General features: G+C 46.9%; 1 protein-coding gene across 1 annotated transcript in view; it reads right to left on the bottom strand.

Moving 5' to 3' along the window:
* STK32C (serine/threonine kinase 32C) overlaps positions 1 to 15,741 on the bottom strand; it is a 375,239-nt gene extending 359,498 nt beyond the window's left edge. Inside the window, exon 1 of the mRNA XM_068258163.1 lies at positions 15,465 to 15,741. Coding sequence (XP_068114264.1) covers positions 15,465 to 15,570 — 106 coding nt within the window. The 5' untranslated portion in view covers positions 15,571 to 15,741. The remainder of the gene's footprint in view (positions 1 to 15,464) is intronic.
* Positions 15,742 to 18,499: the final 2,758 nt, after the last annotated feature.

The following is an 18,499-nucleotide window of genomic DNA, read 5'->3' on the forward strand; positions in this document are numbered from 1 at the left end:
ACCTCTGGCTACATCTACTGGGCACATATATACCTCTGGCTACATCTACTGGGCACATATACATCTGGCTACATCTACTGGACACATACACATCTGGCTACATCTACTGGACACATATACATCTGGCTACATCTACTGGGCACATATACCTCTGGCTACATCTACTGGGCACATATACATCTGGCTACATCTACTGGGCACATATACCTCTGGCTACATCTACTGGGCACATATACATCTAGCTACATCTACTGGGCACATATACCTCTGGCTACATCTACTGGGCACATATACCTCTGGCTACATCTACTGGGCACATATACCTCTGGCTACATCTACTGGGCACATATACCTCTGGCTACATCTACTGGGCACATATAACCCTGGCTACATCTACTGGGCACATATAACCCTGGCTACATCTACTGGGCACATATAACCCTGGCTACATCTACTGGGCACATATAACCCTGGCTACATCTACTGGGCACATATACCTCTGGCTACATCTACTGGGCACATATACATCTGGCTACATCTACTGGGCACATATAACCCTGGCTACATCTACTGGGCACATATAACCCTGGCTACATCTACTGGGCACATATAACCCTGGCTACATCTACTGGGCACATATAACCCTGGCTACATCTACTGGGCACATATAACCCTGGCTACATCTACTGGGCACATATACATCTGGCTACATCTACTGGGCACATATACCTCTGGCTACATCTACTGGGCACATATACATCTGGCTACATCTACTGGGCACATATACCTCTGGCTACATCTACTGGGCACATATACATCTGGCTACATCTACTGGGCGCATATAACCCTGGCTACATCTACTGGGCACATATACCTCTGGCTACATCTACTGGGCACATATACCTCTGGCTACATCTACTGGGCACATATAACCCTGGCTACATCTACTGGGCACATATACCTCTGGCTACATATACTGGGGACATATACCTCTGGCTACATCTACTGGGCACATATACATCTGGCTACATCTACTGGGCACATATACCTCTGGCTACATATACTGGGGACATATACCTCTGGCTACATCTACTGGGCACATATACATCTGGCTACATCTACTGGGCACATATACCTCTGGCTACATATACTGGGGACATATACCTCTGGCTACATCTACTGGGCACATATACATCTGGCTACATCTACTGGACACATATACCTCTGGCTACATCTACTGGGCACATATACATCTGGCTACATCTACTGGGCACATATACCTCTGGCTACATATACTGGGGACATATACCTCTGGCTACATCTACTGGGCACATATACATCTGGCTACATCTACTGGGCACATATACATCTGGCTACATCTACTGGGCACATATACATCTGGCTACATCTACTGGGCACATATACATCTGGCTACATCTACTGGGCACATATAACCCTGGCTACATCTACTGGGCACATATAACCCTGGCTACATCTACTGGGCACATATAACCCTGGCTACATCTACTGGGCACATATACATCTGGCTACATCTACTGGGCACATATACATCTGGCTACATCTACTGGGCACATATACCTCTGGCTACATCTACTGGGCACATATACATCTGGCTACATCTACTGGGCACATATACCTCTGGCTACATCTACTGGGCACATATACCTCTGGCTACATCTACTGGGCGCATATAACCCTGGCTACATCTACTGGGCACATATACATCTGGCTACATCTACTGGGCACATATACCTCTGGCTACATCTACTGGGCACATATACATCTGGCTACATCTACTGGGCACATATACCTCTGGCTACATCTACTGGGCACATATACCTCTGGCTACATCTACTGGGCACATATACCTCTGGCTACATCTACTGGGCACATATAACCCTGGCTACATCTACTGGGCACATATACCCCTGCCTGCATATACTGGGGACATATACCCCTGGCTACATATACTGGGCACATATAACCCTGGCTACATCTACTGGGCACATATACCTCTGGCTACATCTACTGGGCACATATACCTCTGGCTACATCTACTGGGCATATATACCCCTGCCTACATATACTGGGGACATATACCCCTGGCTACATCTACTGGGCACATATACCTCTGGCTACATCTACTGGGCACATATAACCCTGGCTACATCTACTGGGCACATATACCTCTGGCTACATCTACTGGGCACATATACCTCTGGCTACATCTACTGGGCACATATACCTCTGGCTACATCTACTGGGCACATATAACCCTGGCTACATCTACTGGGCACATATAACCCTGGCTACCCATGGGCACATATACCTCTGGCTACATCTACTGGGGACATATAACCCTGGCTACATCTACTGGGCACATATACATCTGGCTACATCTACTGGGCACATATACCTCTGGCTACATCTACTGGGGACATATACCTCTGGCTACATCTACTGGGCACATATAACCCTGGCTACATCTACTGGGCACATATATACCTCTGGCTACATCTACTGGGCACATATAACCCTGGCTACCCATGGGCACATATACCTCTGGCTACATCTACTGGGGACATATAACCCTGGCTACATCTACTGGGCACATATACATCTGGCTACATCTACTGGGCACATATAACCCTGGCTACCCATGGGCACATATACCTCTGGCTACATCTACTGGGGACATATAACCCTGGCTACATCTACTGGGCACATATAACCCTGGCTACATATACTGGGCACATATAACCTTGGCTACATATACTGGGCACATATAACCCTGCCTACATATACTGGGCACATATAACCCTGCCTACATATACTGCGGACATATACTGGGCACATACATCTGCTGGCTACATATACTGAGGACACTGGCTGTTTGCCATTATGTGCATTTACTGGTGAAAAGCTGTCTCTTAATATGTGCATTTACTGGTGAAAAGCTGTGTCTCATTACGTGCATTTACTGGTGGAAAGCTGTCTCTCATTACGTGCATTTACTGGTGAAAGGCGGTCTCTTATGTGCATTTACTGGTGAAAAGCTGTCTGTCATTACGTGCATTTACTGGTGAAAGGCTGTCTCTTATGTGCATTTACTGGTGAAACTCTGTCTCTCATTATGTGCATTTACTTGCCATGCCCACTTTAGTCGCCGCAAATTTCCTCGAACATGTTGCCCCCTACCCATTTGACTGCCCCCTCATATGTGCCAGTCTAGAACCGGCCCTGTACCCCTGCCTACATATACTGGGCACATATACCCCTGGCTACCTGTTCTAGGGACATCTCTCCCCCCGGCTACCTGTTCTGGGGACATCTATACCCCTGGCCACCTATTCTGGGGACACCTATAGACCTGGGGCTACCTATTTTTGGGGAACCACTGCTGTCAGATTAAATGTATTTTGGGGAACTGCTGCCAGATTATGTGTATGTTGAGGGAATCGCTTCGCTGCTGCCAGATTACATCTATTTTTTAGGAACCACTGCCATATTATCTGTATTTTGGAAGAACCTCTGACAGATTACGTGGATTTTTGGTGAAATGCTGTAAGATTACATGTATTTTGGGGGAAGGGGGGGAAACACTATGGCAGAGCTCAAACTTCCCTGGCAGACCTTTCACAGCAATATTGAAATCATGTATATTTGGCCCCACCCATGACCACGCTCACATTCTGTTGCGTGGCCACGCCCATTTTTTCGGCGCAAGGGGTTTTGTCAGAAAAAAAAAATCTTTTGTCAGTAAATTTTAAGGTATTTGTCAGTAAAAAATAATGTGAAAGGTTGGCAACACTGATAGGCACCTGCCCAGGTTAGCCTGGGGGATGATCAGGCTCTGCTGTTTGCATGGTGCTAAACCTGCTAAGATCCTTTCAGTTTAAACCAGTGTATCTGGAAAAGAGTAGAATAGAAATTCAAAGAGAAAAAGGAAGCCAAAAATAAATATTTCTTGTTAAATTAATTTGCATTTACTTCACTGCATGCAAGAAAGTGTCGCTTTTATGGTGTAAACAACAAACTCTAAAGTAGAATATTAAAAAAAAAAAAAAAAATGATGCTGTACAAGTCAGCCAAGTTATGCTGCAGCAGATCTGCACGAGAATATCCTTCAGCTATGTTCACAGCAGCGCGATGCGAATACAATGCATTTATATTGTACAGTAGGATCCCTTTATAGTAAACTCCAAGGAACCGGGAAAAGTAGTTAAACATCTCAGAAATGGTCACACTCAAGCACATAATGTATACTATGGTACTGGATCTTAATTCAGTCTATAATTAGGAGTATTTTTTTCTTTTCAGTGCTTCAGCAAGCGAGCATAGCGAGCATAGACAGGGTCTAAGCTAAACCAAAATCCAGTGTTTAACTATGCATGGATTTGCATGCAATAATCAGGCTGCAGCTTGCGCAGGAAGCATAAGTCTCACCAGACAATGCAGGTACAGTACTAATAGTGTGCTCCTCTGTCCACATTTCTGTGCAGCCTGGATGATACTGCAGCATTGCATCCATGCACAAGCAAGTCACAGATGACAGGAAATTCCCTCAGGCAGCAGCTTGCACAGGAAGCATAGGTCTCACCAGATAATTCAGGTACAGTACTGATAGTGTGCTCCTCTGTCCACATTTCTGTGCAGCCTATATGCTGTAGTGTTGCAGCCAAGCACAAGCAAGTCACAGATGACAGGAAATTCCCTCAGACAGCAGCTTGCACAGGAAGCATATGTCTCACTGGCTGGTGCTTTTGAGGTAATCCGTGTGGGCCCAGAGTAGTGAGCAAGCTACAAGTGACTGCCAGCCTGCCCACCGCCCACGGCTCATGGGTCTCTGACTGACGTATGATGCATGATCCCGCCCACTTTCTACTATAGCCGGATACAGAATCCCGCAGAGTCCAAAAAACGGGTTATCTATAACACAAGTTCTATTATATCCGGGTTTACTATACCACTCTACTCCTATACGCTTATAATGGGGCTTGGCCAGGACCTGAACATTAGTTTACTATACCCAAATGTTTACTCTACCAGAGTTAACTATAATGAGATTAAACTGTAGTAGTATGTTCACATTGGTGTATTAGCAGCACTCACATTGCACTGGGCATAACGCCACACAAGCAGTGCAGTATAACGCAAGCATTAAACATATAACATGAGCATTAACAGCTGCATTGAAGCATACTTCACATGTACTGTATGCTTCACTACGCAATGGCATAGCAATAGGGGATGCAGAGGTTGCGACCGCTCCAAGGCCCTTGGGCCACAGGGGCCCTCACTCAACTTCAGTACGGTATTAACTCTTTATTGATTCTGTGCTGGTAAAATCTCATCTAGTGCACTGTTATATATAGTTTGGTTTGTAAACGCACGAAGTAGAATATAGATCGGATTTCAGCAGCTTCTGCAAAGGAGTAGGGTGTATTTCTCAGCCTAGTGTCACACTGAACTGCTCTCAGCCAGTCAGTGAGGAGCAGGGAGGTGGGAGGGGAGATAACAGGCTTCCCTCTCCCCAGCAATGAAGGAGAAATGAGACAGGCTGACTGAGATAAGATTCATTACAGCAGACACATTTATGATTATATTGGAATGGTTGCAATGCAGGGTCAGGATGTAGACTACATAATAAACAGAGCGGTGGGTAATAGGAATTTGATTTTATGGCTGACAATCCCGCTTTAAGGTCATCATGCTGTGGATAATCCTTTAGAACAGAGAGTAAGTTCTGCGTTTAGTTCCACTTCAATAGGAGTAAAAGTGGCCATACATTAGGCAACTTGGCCGCCGATCAACCATCTGATTCAATTATTATAATCGGATGCAAATCAGTGTCGCCAAGTGCGTGCCTGATCAACAATGCGACCAATATTGGGCAGAAACTGGTGGCATTAATCGGTCAGACATGCTGCAAGATCGGGTGTGCGGCAGTAGCAGCAAGCAATATGGGGACAATTGATTAAACGCCCGGCGCTGTCCCCCCTAATGTTAAATGTCCCCTGCGGTGCCCAGTGCAAGCTATTACTTGTCTGTGACCGCTGGCGCCGGGCGCACTCCTTGCTCCATACATGAGCCCCAAATGGTTGCCGGAGTAAAGGCGGCGCGTGTATGACATCACAAGCGCCCACGCGTACGCCAGCAGCCATGTGGGGCACGTGTATGGAGTAAGGAGTGCGCCCGGAGCCAGCGGAGGACAAGCAGAGGTCAGGTAATGTATAGTGCACTGGGCACCGGGGGGGGGGGGGGGGGGGATTACACATAAGGGGGGACAGCGGCGGATGTGGCGTCACAAGGACGATTCTATTTCAGCATGCGGTGTACGGGCAGCCGATAGATCTCTCTCTAATCAGATTCTATTGGAGATAGATTTGTCTCTTGGTCGAATCTGCCCATCATCGCTAGATGTATGCAGGGCCGGGCCGAGGCAGAGGCGGGAGAGGCTCAAGCCTCAGGGTGCAGTGTAGTAGGGAGCACAGAGTGTGGCCAGGTAGAGGCGAGAGAGGCTCCAGCCTCAGGGCGCAGTGTAGGAGGGGGCGCACAACTCACTCAGCTATCATTCCCCTGTTGTGTTTGAAGCAGAGAGAAATAAGAAAAAAGGGGATGCATGGCAGTGACTGCAAGCAAGATAACTAGAGATTAAGGTGTTGGGGGGGGGGGGGGGGATTGGGGGCCCATGGGGTACCCCTTAGTCTAATAGCAATCAGTGTGTGACGGCCGAAGTGGGTGGGGTGGAGGGGCGCACTTTGGGGTCTCCGCCTTGGGTGCTGGAGGACGTTGTCCCAACTCTGGATGAATAGCTACCTTAATAAATCTCAACACTGTCCAGCAACACAATCTGCATTTGGTTTACAGCATAGGGTTAAGGTGCGTACACACGCACTACTAAAGAGAACGACGGGCCCGTCAGACCCTCCCGCTGGGCGGTCGTTCCCCCGACAGTAGTGCGAGTGTACAGTCTATCTGCAGACTGATAAAGCTGTTTCTGAACGATCCGCTGAGCGGGAGAATGCACTACTGTCGGGAGAACGACCGCCCAGCGGGAGGGTCTGACGGACCCGTCCTTCCCTTAAAGAGACTCTGTAACAAAAATTGCATCCTGTTTTTTATCATCCTACAAGTTCAAAAAGCTATTCTAATGTGCTCTGGCTTACTGCAGCTCTTTCTACTATCACTGTCTCTGTAATAAATCAATGTATCTTTCCCCTGTCAGACTTGTCGGCCTGTGTCTGGAAGGCTGCCAAGTTCTTCAGTGTTGTGGTTCTGCTATGAACTCCCCCTTCCAGGCCCCTCTATGCACACTGCCTGTGTATTATTTAGATTAGGGCAGCTTCTCTCTTCTCTCCTATCTTTTACAAGCTGGATAAATAGTCCTCTGAGCTGGCTGGGCTTTCACATACTGAGGAATTACAGACAAGGGCAAAGCTGTTTGCAGGAAGAAAAGAGCAGCCTGACACTTCAGTGCATGAGAGATGCAGGGGGAAAGAAACACACAAATGATCTCTTGAGATTCAAAAGGAAGGCTGTATACAGCCTGCTTATGTATGGATGTATTTTCTATGTGTGGACATACTCTACATCAACCTACTTCCTGTTTTGGTGGCCATTTTGTTTGTTTATAAACAAACTTTTTAAAACTGTTTTTAACCACTTTTAATGCGGTGGGGAGCGGCGAAATTGTGTCAGAGGGTAATAGGAGATGTCCCCTAACGCACTGGTATGTTTACTTTTGTGCGATTTTAACAATACAGATTCTCTTTAAGTAGTGCGTGTATACGCACCTTTTAGCTGACAGTAGCGCGTGTGTACGCGCTGTCGGCGGACCGATAAGGCTGTTATCGCGGATCGCTCAGAAACATCCTTAACAGCCTTATCGGTCCGCCGACAGTGCGTACACACGCGCGCTACTGTCGGCTAAAACACGGCGGACCCGTCATTGACGTTGGGGTAGTGCATGTGTACGCACCTTAACAGTGTTCTTTCCATCATAAAATACACAGCCACAATTTACAAGTAAAGTCCTATTTGCACCTGGGGCGCAGCTTTACCAAAGCTCTTACATAATACATTGGCCTCAATTCACTAAGCTCAACTCCTGTCTTTAATAATTCTTCTGAGCTGTTTTACAGTTATCACCATGGTGATATAATTGTGATAACTGTAAAACAGCTCAGAAGAGTTATTAAAGTCAGGAGTTAAGCTTAGTGAATTGAGGCCATTGTGTTTCTGCATTGCTGGAAACGCATCTGAATCCTTTCAGACAGCAAAGCTCCCAGAATGATTTATGCTTAATTACAACTTTTTTTTTTTTTCAGTAAAAATGGTTAAGCGCTCTTCTCTGCCTGTTCCTTCTTAGACACAGCAAATATGTCATATAATGAAAAAGCCCCCCCTTCGGGGAGAGACTCACCAGACTTCTAGGCCTCCAAGGCCAATGCTCGCATTCGGGGTATTGGCCACCCCGCAGCCTCTCTGGCAGTCCTCTCTTGGCTATTCCCAGTCTGTGTAAGCAAAAAGCGGATTCCACATCGCGTAAAAGCGTACCAGTTTATTTTTAAAAAATTTAAAAACAGATCAGTGGTGTATAACCACTCATTGGGTCAGAAAACTTCATCAAAAATGAAAAAACACAGCCAGCCCCTTGTTTTACAAGCTACCTGATTCCAGGTACAGGGGTATGCAGAGATGAGATGCACTAAGCTGGTGACAAGGCGCACGCCTCTGTCATTTAGCGTCCCTCTCCGCAATAGCTTACTGGCTAGTGCTCTAAAAGATACCGAGCCTGCTGCACACAGACAATCCCGCCGCGTCCAGAGCCCCTGAGGAGTTGCTAGGGCAACGAAACGTTGGGCGGAGCCACGGAGTGACGTCACAGCGCACGACGCTCGCTGGACGCGGCGGGATTGTCTGTGTGCAGCAGGCTCGGTATCTTTTAGAGCACTAGCCAGTAAGCTATTGCGGAGAGGGACGCTAAATGACAGAGGCGTGCGCCTTGTCACCAGCTTAGTGCATCTCATCTCTGCATACCCCTGTACCTGGAATCAGGTAGCTTGTAAAACAAGGGGCTGGCTGTGTTTTTTCATTTTTGATGAAGTTTTCTGACCCAATGAGTGGTTATACACCACTGATCTGTTTTTAAATTTTTTAAAAATAAACTGGTACGCTTTTACGCGATGTGGAATCCGCTTTTTGCTTACACAGACTGGGAATAGCCAAGAGAGGACTGCCAGAGAGGCTGCGGGGTGGCCAATACCCCGAATGCGAGCATTGGCCTTGGAGGCCTAGAAGTCTGGTGAGTCTCTCCCCGAAGGGGGGGCTTTTTCATTATATGACATATTTGCTGTGTCTAAGAAGGAACAGGCAGAGAAGAGCGCTTAACCATTTTTACTGAAGAACTTTATTTTGATGGTTGCACGCATCTAGGAAGAGCGCTCCTACATGATAATTATTATATGAGCAAGGACATTATACATGTGGTTACTGCCTGCTATTGTGTTTTTTACTTAGAATTTAGCACATGTAATATGAATGTTTGATTCATTATCTTTTATATAAAACATTTTTTAGAGGTGACCTATATAACATCTGACTCAGCATATGAGCGCAGTATCAGGGTGCTGTAATTGTTGTGAATAATTACAACTTTTGCCATCTTAATTAAGAGGTAGTTTTAGTTTCCCATTTCCGCAAAACACAAAGTGAAAAATCTGGAGGGATGAAATCACGCGACATCCATGCTCAACAGCTGCAAAAATCACCAGAAAATGATTGAATCTCGGGCAAACCTCATGTGCCAGCAGACAGAACAGTGTGACCACAGCCTGATAAGCCCTGAAAGCAGTAGCTGTAGGGTCGGGTTCACACTGCAGGACAAAAAAAATGGATCCCAGAGTCATTTCTAGACTTTTGCCGCCTGAAGCAACACAGTGTGAGTATGCCTTCCCTCCCCCAACCCCCCCATATGGCCGCATAGGGTTGCTATTTTGGCTGGGAACGTGTAGTATCAGCCGCGTTCCCCAGCCTGATGGGTCCTGACGGCGAAACCGCAAGTGGCCGCCAGCGGGACCCGGAGCATCAGAGCGACTTGTCGTGGGCACCGATCAGCTGAAGGGGGCTGAGGTAAGCCCCAGGTGAGTAAAACTCCATTTATTTTTGACACTTAAGGTTCACTTTAAGGCAGTCTGAACAGGGCCTAAGGTCTGGAACCCACTAGGGATCGCTGTAGCTCTTTTAAATAGCGTAAGCGCAGTATGCAGCGATTTCTAGGGCGATTGCGTTTCCCTCCAATTTGAAGCACTGTACAGCGATTCCGATTTAAGTTTTTGTTTTTTTATACTTCCAGGTGTCCCTTTGTCTGGTTTCCGTCCGTAGCACCGCCCCCTAATGGAAGAGGTCATAGGTTCTTCTGTAGGACCAATCAGAAGCGCCTGTGACCTCTTCTGCTAAGGGTGGGGCTATAGGCGGAAGCCAAACACCGGGACCCTCGGTAAGTATAATTAGCTTTATTTAAAAAATCAGCTGCAAAATTGATTTTCAAAGTGATTTTGAAGCACTTTTATACATAGCATTGAGCACAAAGCGCTCAAAAATGCTGCATGTCTTCCGATTGCGATTAACCCTAATCACAATCCCACTAGTGGGTTCCCCACCAATGAAATACATTGGCAAGGCGTTTTATGGATCACCTGTGTATTTTGGGGGTTCCGAAACACTGCCAAAATAGCTCTACTGGGTCCCAGCCCTAAAGCCTGGTATACAGGTGAGGTAAAAGTCTTTGCAAAGCCGGGAATCAATCTGCCACATAAGTCTGTGAGGAAGGTTTGACTGATTGCTCGAACGATACTGCACACATGAAAGCCATCAGTTCATGTGAAAGACCCAAGAAATGCTTTCGTAGTCTAATTACTCAATTTATTTATTTTTTAACAGATGCGCTGTGCACACAAAAGTTAAAGAGGAACTTCAGCCTAAACAAACATACTGTCATTAAGGTACATTAGTTATGTTAATTAAAATAGATAGGCAATATTATCTCTTAACCTCCCTGTTTTAAAAGAACAGGCAAATGTTTGATTTCATGAGGGCAGCCATCTTTTTTGGTTGAAAGGAGGTGACAGGGAGCATGAGACACAGTTCCAACTGTCCTGTGTGCTGATCACCACTACCAGTTGCTAGGCAACGTGAACAACAACATAGGAAATCCCATCATCTTTGCACAGCATCAGGGAAAAAAAGCCCGGGCAGTTTTCTTTGATGGGTGGAGCTTAGCTAAGAATACAGCTAAAAATGATGCTTTGGTAAGAAAAACAAAGTTCTGATGCTGTGAAACTTCACTTTAGGAAGTATTAAAGGGGAACTTCAGCCTAAACAAACATACTGTCATCAAGTTACATTAGTTATGTTAATTAGAATAGATAGGTAATATAATCTCTTACCCACCCTGTTTAAAAAAAAAACAGGCAAATGTTTGTGATTCATGCGGGCTGCCATCTTTGTCATGGGGGCAGCCATCTTTTTGGTTGTAAGGAGGTGACAAGGAGCAGGAGACACAGTTCCAACTGTCCTGATTACCCCTCCCAGCTGCACACACTAGGCTTCAAATGTCAAATTCAAAATGTCAAAAAAAAAAAAAAATTGCACCAAAACAGCAGAACGAGAACATCATCAGAAATCCCATCATGCTTTGCACAACATCAGGGGAAAAAAGCCCGGGCAGTTTTCTTCTGTGCAGCTAAAAATGAGGCTTGTATAAGAGAAACAAAGTTCTGATGCTGTGAAACTGTGAAAGAAACACCAAGTCTTTTCAGTGCTGCTGAGTCGATTTTTAGTCCGGAGGTTCACTTTAAGAAATATCTGGCGAACTCATACACACCTCAAACCACAAACAATCATCTGCAAACCATTTCTCCTAGGAGGGAATTGAGAGGAATCTTTAGTTGCTTTCTTTGAAGGGTCTTTTGTAAACTATTTTATAGCGATTATTAGCAGAATGATTGTTGATCATTCGTGTACGCAGCTTTAAGTGAACCAGCGAGGAGTTAAGAATCAATGCTTACCTGGAGCTTCCTCCAGCCCATGAACTCTATTGCCTTGCTTACCGCCCTGCCCGGTGGCTTCATTCCTCTGTAATAGCGCTTCAGTCAGGCCAGTCGGGCCGCTTTGCGCATGCCCTCCAGCCAGAACAGCCCGACTGGCCCAGCCCTATTACAGAGTAACTGAGCCACTGGGGAGGATGGTGAGAGAGGCAACTTCAAGGGCTGGAGGTAGCGTTGAAAAGATGCAGCCTGCACTACGTTCCAGCACAGCGCGTGCGTTTCCTCATTGTAAACACTGGCTTCTCTAAACAAAAACGCATGCACAAATGCACATGTCGAGCAGAACACAACTTGTGGAGAAACATCTATGGGCAGCCCCAGCGTCTGCTATTTTAAATGTAATATAAATAACTGCATTTCCCCCTATAGTCACCTATGGTAGCGCCCAAACCTCCAATATTTTTCATTTTTTGCAAAGAGTTTGCAGGGAGAGTGGTTAAGGCTAGGTATCCTTTTTTTTTGGGGGGGGGGGGGGGGGGGGAGGGGGGGGGGTCTATTAAGAATAGGAATTGCTGGGGGGGGGGGGGGAGGTCTTTTATGGTTAGGCGTCGTCAAGGTTTTTTTTTTTAATATTAACCTCCTTGGCGGTACGCCAAGGAGGATTGCTCAGCCCCTGGAGGGTCTTTTTACTTACTTTTTTTTTTTTTCAGAACATGTAGCTAGCACTTTGCTAGCTACATGTTCTGTCCGATCGTCGCTGCTACCCGCCGATCCGCCGCTAAGGGGGCTGTCCCCCCCCCCCCCCCCCGAAACACCTAGCGCAGCCTGGCGAATCACCACCAGGCTGCGCAATGGGAAGGATTGGAGCTCCCCATGATGTCGATGACTTCATGTCCAATCATCGCCATGGCGACGGGAGAAGCGACGATAGGAAATCACGCTTCTCGCGGGATGTCGGATGCGTAAGTATGTCCGGCGGGGATTGGGAGGGTGGATGCGGACGCGGACGACGTGGCGTACTACTGTTGCTAGCAATACACTAGCTAAAGCAAGCGGGAAAAAAAATATTTAACAAAAAGGGTAATGCGTACATAGAACGCCATGGAGGTTAAAGGATATCCGAGGCGATTATAATGTAGCCTTACTTACCTGGGGCTTCTTTTAGCCGCTAGAGGTCACGTGCGTCCCTCGCTACAGTTCAGGTCCTCTCCTGGGCGTACGAACCAGGAAAGCCGAATGACGGCTCTCCCTGCTGCGGCAAAGCTCCCCGGCGGCGTTAAATACTATTCCCCCTCCGACTTGTAGTACCTCGGAGTAAGGTATAATTCAGGGTCTGGCAACCGCCCTGAGCCCCAAATTACCCTTACGCATTAAGTTGCTGCAATTGGGTGCCTGGTTTTAGCGCCCGTCGGTGAGTTCCGTGCACCGAAACCACCTGCTTTGTCTCCTGGTCCCACTGGCAGCCTCTGAAGGTTCGCATACCCCCGATGGGTTGGGAGTGTCCTGCTCCTGGTGGGCGCAGTACACCCCAACCTGTAAGGGGTTGCCAGGGGGACCGGGAGAGGACCAGAGCTGCGGCGAGGGACACGTGACCTCTAGGGGCTGGAAGAAGCCCTCACAGTTGGGAGTTTTTAGGGTGGGGCCACATTCACAGTGTGATGTTGATTTGTGCAACACAAAAAGTCATACCCCACGTTTCAGCCGTGTTGTGTCCATAAATATGCTTCACCTCTACAACGCTCACATTTATCGGTAACACAGTGCCTTACCATACCGCAACATACCCACCGCCCTCTGTAGCTGGTGCATTGCAGTAACCAGGCCCGGTCCGCCCATGAAGCCAAATGAGGCAACTTCCTCAGGCCCGGTCCACCCATGAAGCCAAATGAGGCAACTTCCTCAGGCGCCAGAAGTCTGGGGCAGCACCAGGCAGAAACAGGAAGTGAAGAGTGCCTGGCTAGCCTATACTGGGGGCAACTGTACCTGGCTAGCCTATACTGGGGGCAACTGTACCTGGCTAGCCTATACTGGGGGCAACTGTACCTGGCTAGCCTATACTGGGGGCAACTGTACCTGGCTAGCCTATACTGGGGGCAACTGTACCTGGCTAGCCTATACTGGGGGCAACTGTACCTGGCTAGCCTATACTGGGGGCAACTGTACCTGGCTAGCCTATACTGGGGGCAACTGTACCTGGCTAGCCTATACTGGGGGCAACTGTACCTGGCTAGTCTAAACTGGAGGCACCTATGCCTCGCTAGCCTATACTGGGGGCAACTGTACCTGGCTACCTAAATGGAGGGCACCTATACCTGGCTACCTACCTTTCTTGGGGACCTCACTGCAGCTATAATGTGTGGTGCAAATTGTCGGGTGCTGTGCAATCATTCCAATTTGGGGAGGGGTATCCTCACAAGTTTGCCTCAGGCAGCAAAAATTCTAGAACCGGCCATGGTAGTAACGAAGTGGCCGTTACACCGCACCACTGTGAAGGCATTGGCAGAGTGGTTACAGGCAACAGTTACGGTTAGGCAATGGTAGACGGAGGGATCTGCACGAGTTTAAGGTTAGGTTTAGTTGTATTAGATATTGGTAACATTGAGGCCTGGAACCCACTAAAAAACGCTATCGCTAATCACTAGCATTTTGTATGAGCGGTTTGTAATCGATTTAATGATCGTTTTCTGTAGCGATTTTAAAAAGTGTAACCAATTTGCCAGCGGTTGTGTAGCGATTCAGCGTTTTTAATTCTGATTGGTCCTTTCAATTAATTTTCATTTGGTTACAGTGTGCAGTAATGTAAAAACGCTAGCAAAATCGCTCTGTGTAGGTTTTGACGAGCGATTATGCCAGCGTTTATATACTTTACATTGCAGAAACGCTAGCAGCTAAAAATGCTGCATGTCCTGCGTTTGCGAATATTGGCAATCGCTCCAGTGGAATTTGGCCCATCCATGAACATTAGCTGAGCGTTTAGGGAAATCGCTAGCGTTTCCTAAACGCTCACAAAATCGCTCTGGTGGGTTCCAGCCCTTACTGATATTCTACTGGCGGCTATTTCCGTCACCAAAATCTCCGAACATTCTTTTTGCATATGTACTTATAAATTCCTGCAATGCCAAAATATATATATATAAACTGTTACATAACTGAGAAAAAAAATATATATATATATATATATATATATTTATATCAAAAAATTGTTTTTCTTTTTAATGATCTCAAAACAAATGCATAATCTGTAACTGGCAGAAAAGTTAGGTGGGGCGGAAGCTGGTCCTCCCTGTTCTGTATCCGGGTGTCAGCAAAGTGTCAGAAGTGCAGGACCCTGGCACTACACACAGTATACAGACATATAATGTAATATGTACACATGCACATGACTGCACTCACCATCCTCCTTCTCGTCGAACACGGGTCTCTTGGAGGAAGTGTTGGCCCCCATCCTCTTCTTCCACTTGTTCCAGTGAAACATGGATGCGGAGATGGGAGATAGCATGCCCTATCTCCTGCACCTATGAGAAGTCAGAGAGCCCCGCTCAGCAGCAATGCCTCATCCCCGGGCTGTGCTGCGTGCCATGCATGCTCCCGGGCGGCCCTCGCCTCCTGGTGCCAGGGGGGCAGCGCTGATCTGATGCCAGACTCTCCGGTACCGCTGCCTTCCCTCCGCCGCAGCTCGTACACTGGCAGCACGCTGACTGCTCCTAATACATACCAAGCAATGCTGCTCTACACGAGGCTGATCCGCGCCACCGCCTGACAGATCTGAGAACTGCAGGGAAAACGCAAAAGTGGATTCACCTGGGAACTTCTGCTGATAAACTTGCAGAGGAATTGAAATATGTAAAAAAAAAAAAAAAAACAATTCACTTAGGGCCCATTCACACTCGAGCGTTTTGCGGGTGATTTCGCAAAACGCTCAAACGCTAGCGCTTTTCGAAGCGCTGGGGTAATAAAAGGGCCCGTTCTCATTTGGGCAATATGCGCTAATTGCCGCAAATCGCCCCAAAAAGCTAAACACAAACGCATAACCTGCACCAATTTCAGGCGATTTCCCGGCGATCGCGTTTTAGTGCTATAGAAGCGCAAAACACGATCGCTAAAAAATTTACAGGTGTGAATGGTGATTTTTTTGGGGGGCGTTAATCTCCAAAAAACGCCAGAGCAAAGCGCTAGCAAAATCGCTAGTGTTTTGCGATCAGCAAGTGTGAATGGGCCCAACGGCTTTATTCACATCTAAAATTGAAATGGCTGATGCCTTGTTCACAATGCGTTCGCCTCGCATGCTCATCCGCAGCTGGCTTTTTTTCCTGTGTTTTTTAATAGCGTTTTACGGCGATCTTCTGCGCATTCACTCGTTTTTGTGGGTGTTTTTGTAAGCGCTTTTGCAGGGCGCTTCCGTGTTTTGATCCAGAAAAAAATCCGGAAACAATAAATACAATGTATTTTTTTTTTTAAACAGTCACGCAATCGCTTGCCAAAGTGATTTTGTGAGCATTTTGCGTTTTTTCCTATACCTTCCATTGAGGCAAATCGCCTCAAAAATGGCCCAAGCACCGCTTTTCAAAGCGGATCGCAAACGAACCGCACTGATATGAACTCTCTCATAGAGAATCATTGCACAAGCACTTTCAGGGCGATTTTGAAAATCGCCCGCACTTAAAACGCCTATAATGTGAAGAAGGCTTGCCGGCTGGGATTTTTCGTCTTTCAGCTCAACTTTCTTTGCGCCTCCCAGCGCTCCTCTGCGCACTGCAATTTTGTGTTAAGCGCTTTCTATAAGCGCTTTTGCAGAGCGATTTGTTTTTTTCACTTCCAGCCGCAAGTCAGGAAGGGAACTCTTTGACCCGGAAAAGAATAAATACAATGTATTTATTAATAAATGTGCGAACGCAATCACCGGATAATCACCAGATAAAGCGATTTGTGAGCGTTTTCTGTTTTCTTATACCTTCCATTGTAGCAAAATCGCCCTGAAAATGGTACAGGCAGCGCTTTGCTGAACGGAATGCAGGCGCAATGCGCTGATATGAACTATCCCATAAGGATTCATTGCACTAGCGATTTCAGGGCATTTTTAAAAATAGTCGGCGCTCAACAAAAATTCAAAACGCCTCAGGTGTGAGCAACCCTTACCTGGGGCTTCTGCCAGCCCCCTGCAGCTCCCCGTGCCCTTGCTGTCAATGAACGATCCTCCGATGCCCCGCCGCGGCTCACTTGCAGTTTTACCGACTTTCAAGTTGACGACGCCTGCGCTGCCCTGGCTGCGTGCGCACATCCTCATTCGCGCACCCATCAGGGTCAATACGAGAAAACCTCTCAGCAAGGGGAACGCCAACAAGGCCGTGCAGGCGCAGTGGCCATCGCCAAAATCGAGCCACGATGGGGACCGGAGGATCGTTCAGAGACAGCGAGGCCACAGGGCAGCTCCAGGGGGCTGGCAGAAGCCCCAGGTAAGTGAAACTTTTTTTTTTCTTTTTTTCACATAGTTTTTTTTTTTTTTTTTTAATTTATTTTTTTCAGTTCAGCTTCAAGTTTATCACCAGACGTTCCCCGGTGAATCCACTTTTAGTTCGCATGCAGTTCTCAGATCTGCCAGGCGGTGGCGCAGATCAGTGGCACAGGGAGGCTACAGGGGCTGGCAGTAGGCCCAGGTAAGTGAAACTTTTTTTTTATTTTATTTTTTTTACATATTTCAGTTCCGCTTTGAGAAAGAGATCAGCGATTTTAGCAAAGCAAGTCGGTGCATCTGTGCGTGACCAGACAGTGAGAACAGTCCAGTGGTCTGATGTTATGGTGCCCATACATCTGTAGATCATGGGCAGATTGGACCAAGTGACAAATCTCTCTCTAATTGAATCTGATTATAGAGAGATCTGTCAGTTGCCCGTACACCGCAAGCTGATTCTCTATCGATTTCAGCAGGAAATCTCTCAGAAATCGACTGAATTTGCGGCCTCGCCGCTGCCCCCATGTGTGCATTTATACACTTCCTGTCCTATGTCGCCCACCGTGCAGTGCCCATATGTCTTCCACTTCCCACTCCTCCATCAGTGATATATAAGCCGCCAATCCCAGCAATCACATTGCTTCAAGCAGTAGGATTCGCCATACTATACCAGGGGAAAATAAACACATATATAAACACAGGTAGATAAATACTTGACCTACTTACATAACACATGTATTGTACTGTCCACGTTTTAATTTTAGTGAATGTTAGATAGTAAATGAAGATAATTCTGTTCCTGGTGGGAACCATGTCTTTTGCCCACAGTTTAGGCTAAATCCTGATGTCATTTCTGCCCTTTACTTTTTTACTTTTTCTCCTCCAATCGCTGAGTAACCGCAGCCTTGCTTGTAAACACAAGTGAGCAGAGGATCGTGTTTCAGCTAGGTAGCTAGGCAGGGAAATAAAGGGAAGAGGA

The sequence above is a fragment of the Hyperolius riggenbachi genome, chromosome 10 (genome assembly GCF_040937935.1).
Source record: "Hyperolius riggenbachi isolate aHypRig1 chromosome 10, aHypRig1.pri, whole genome shotgun sequence".
Classification (NCBI taxonomy): Eukaryota; Metazoa; Chordata; class Amphibia; order Anura; family Hyperoliidae; genus Hyperolius; species Hyperolius riggenbachi.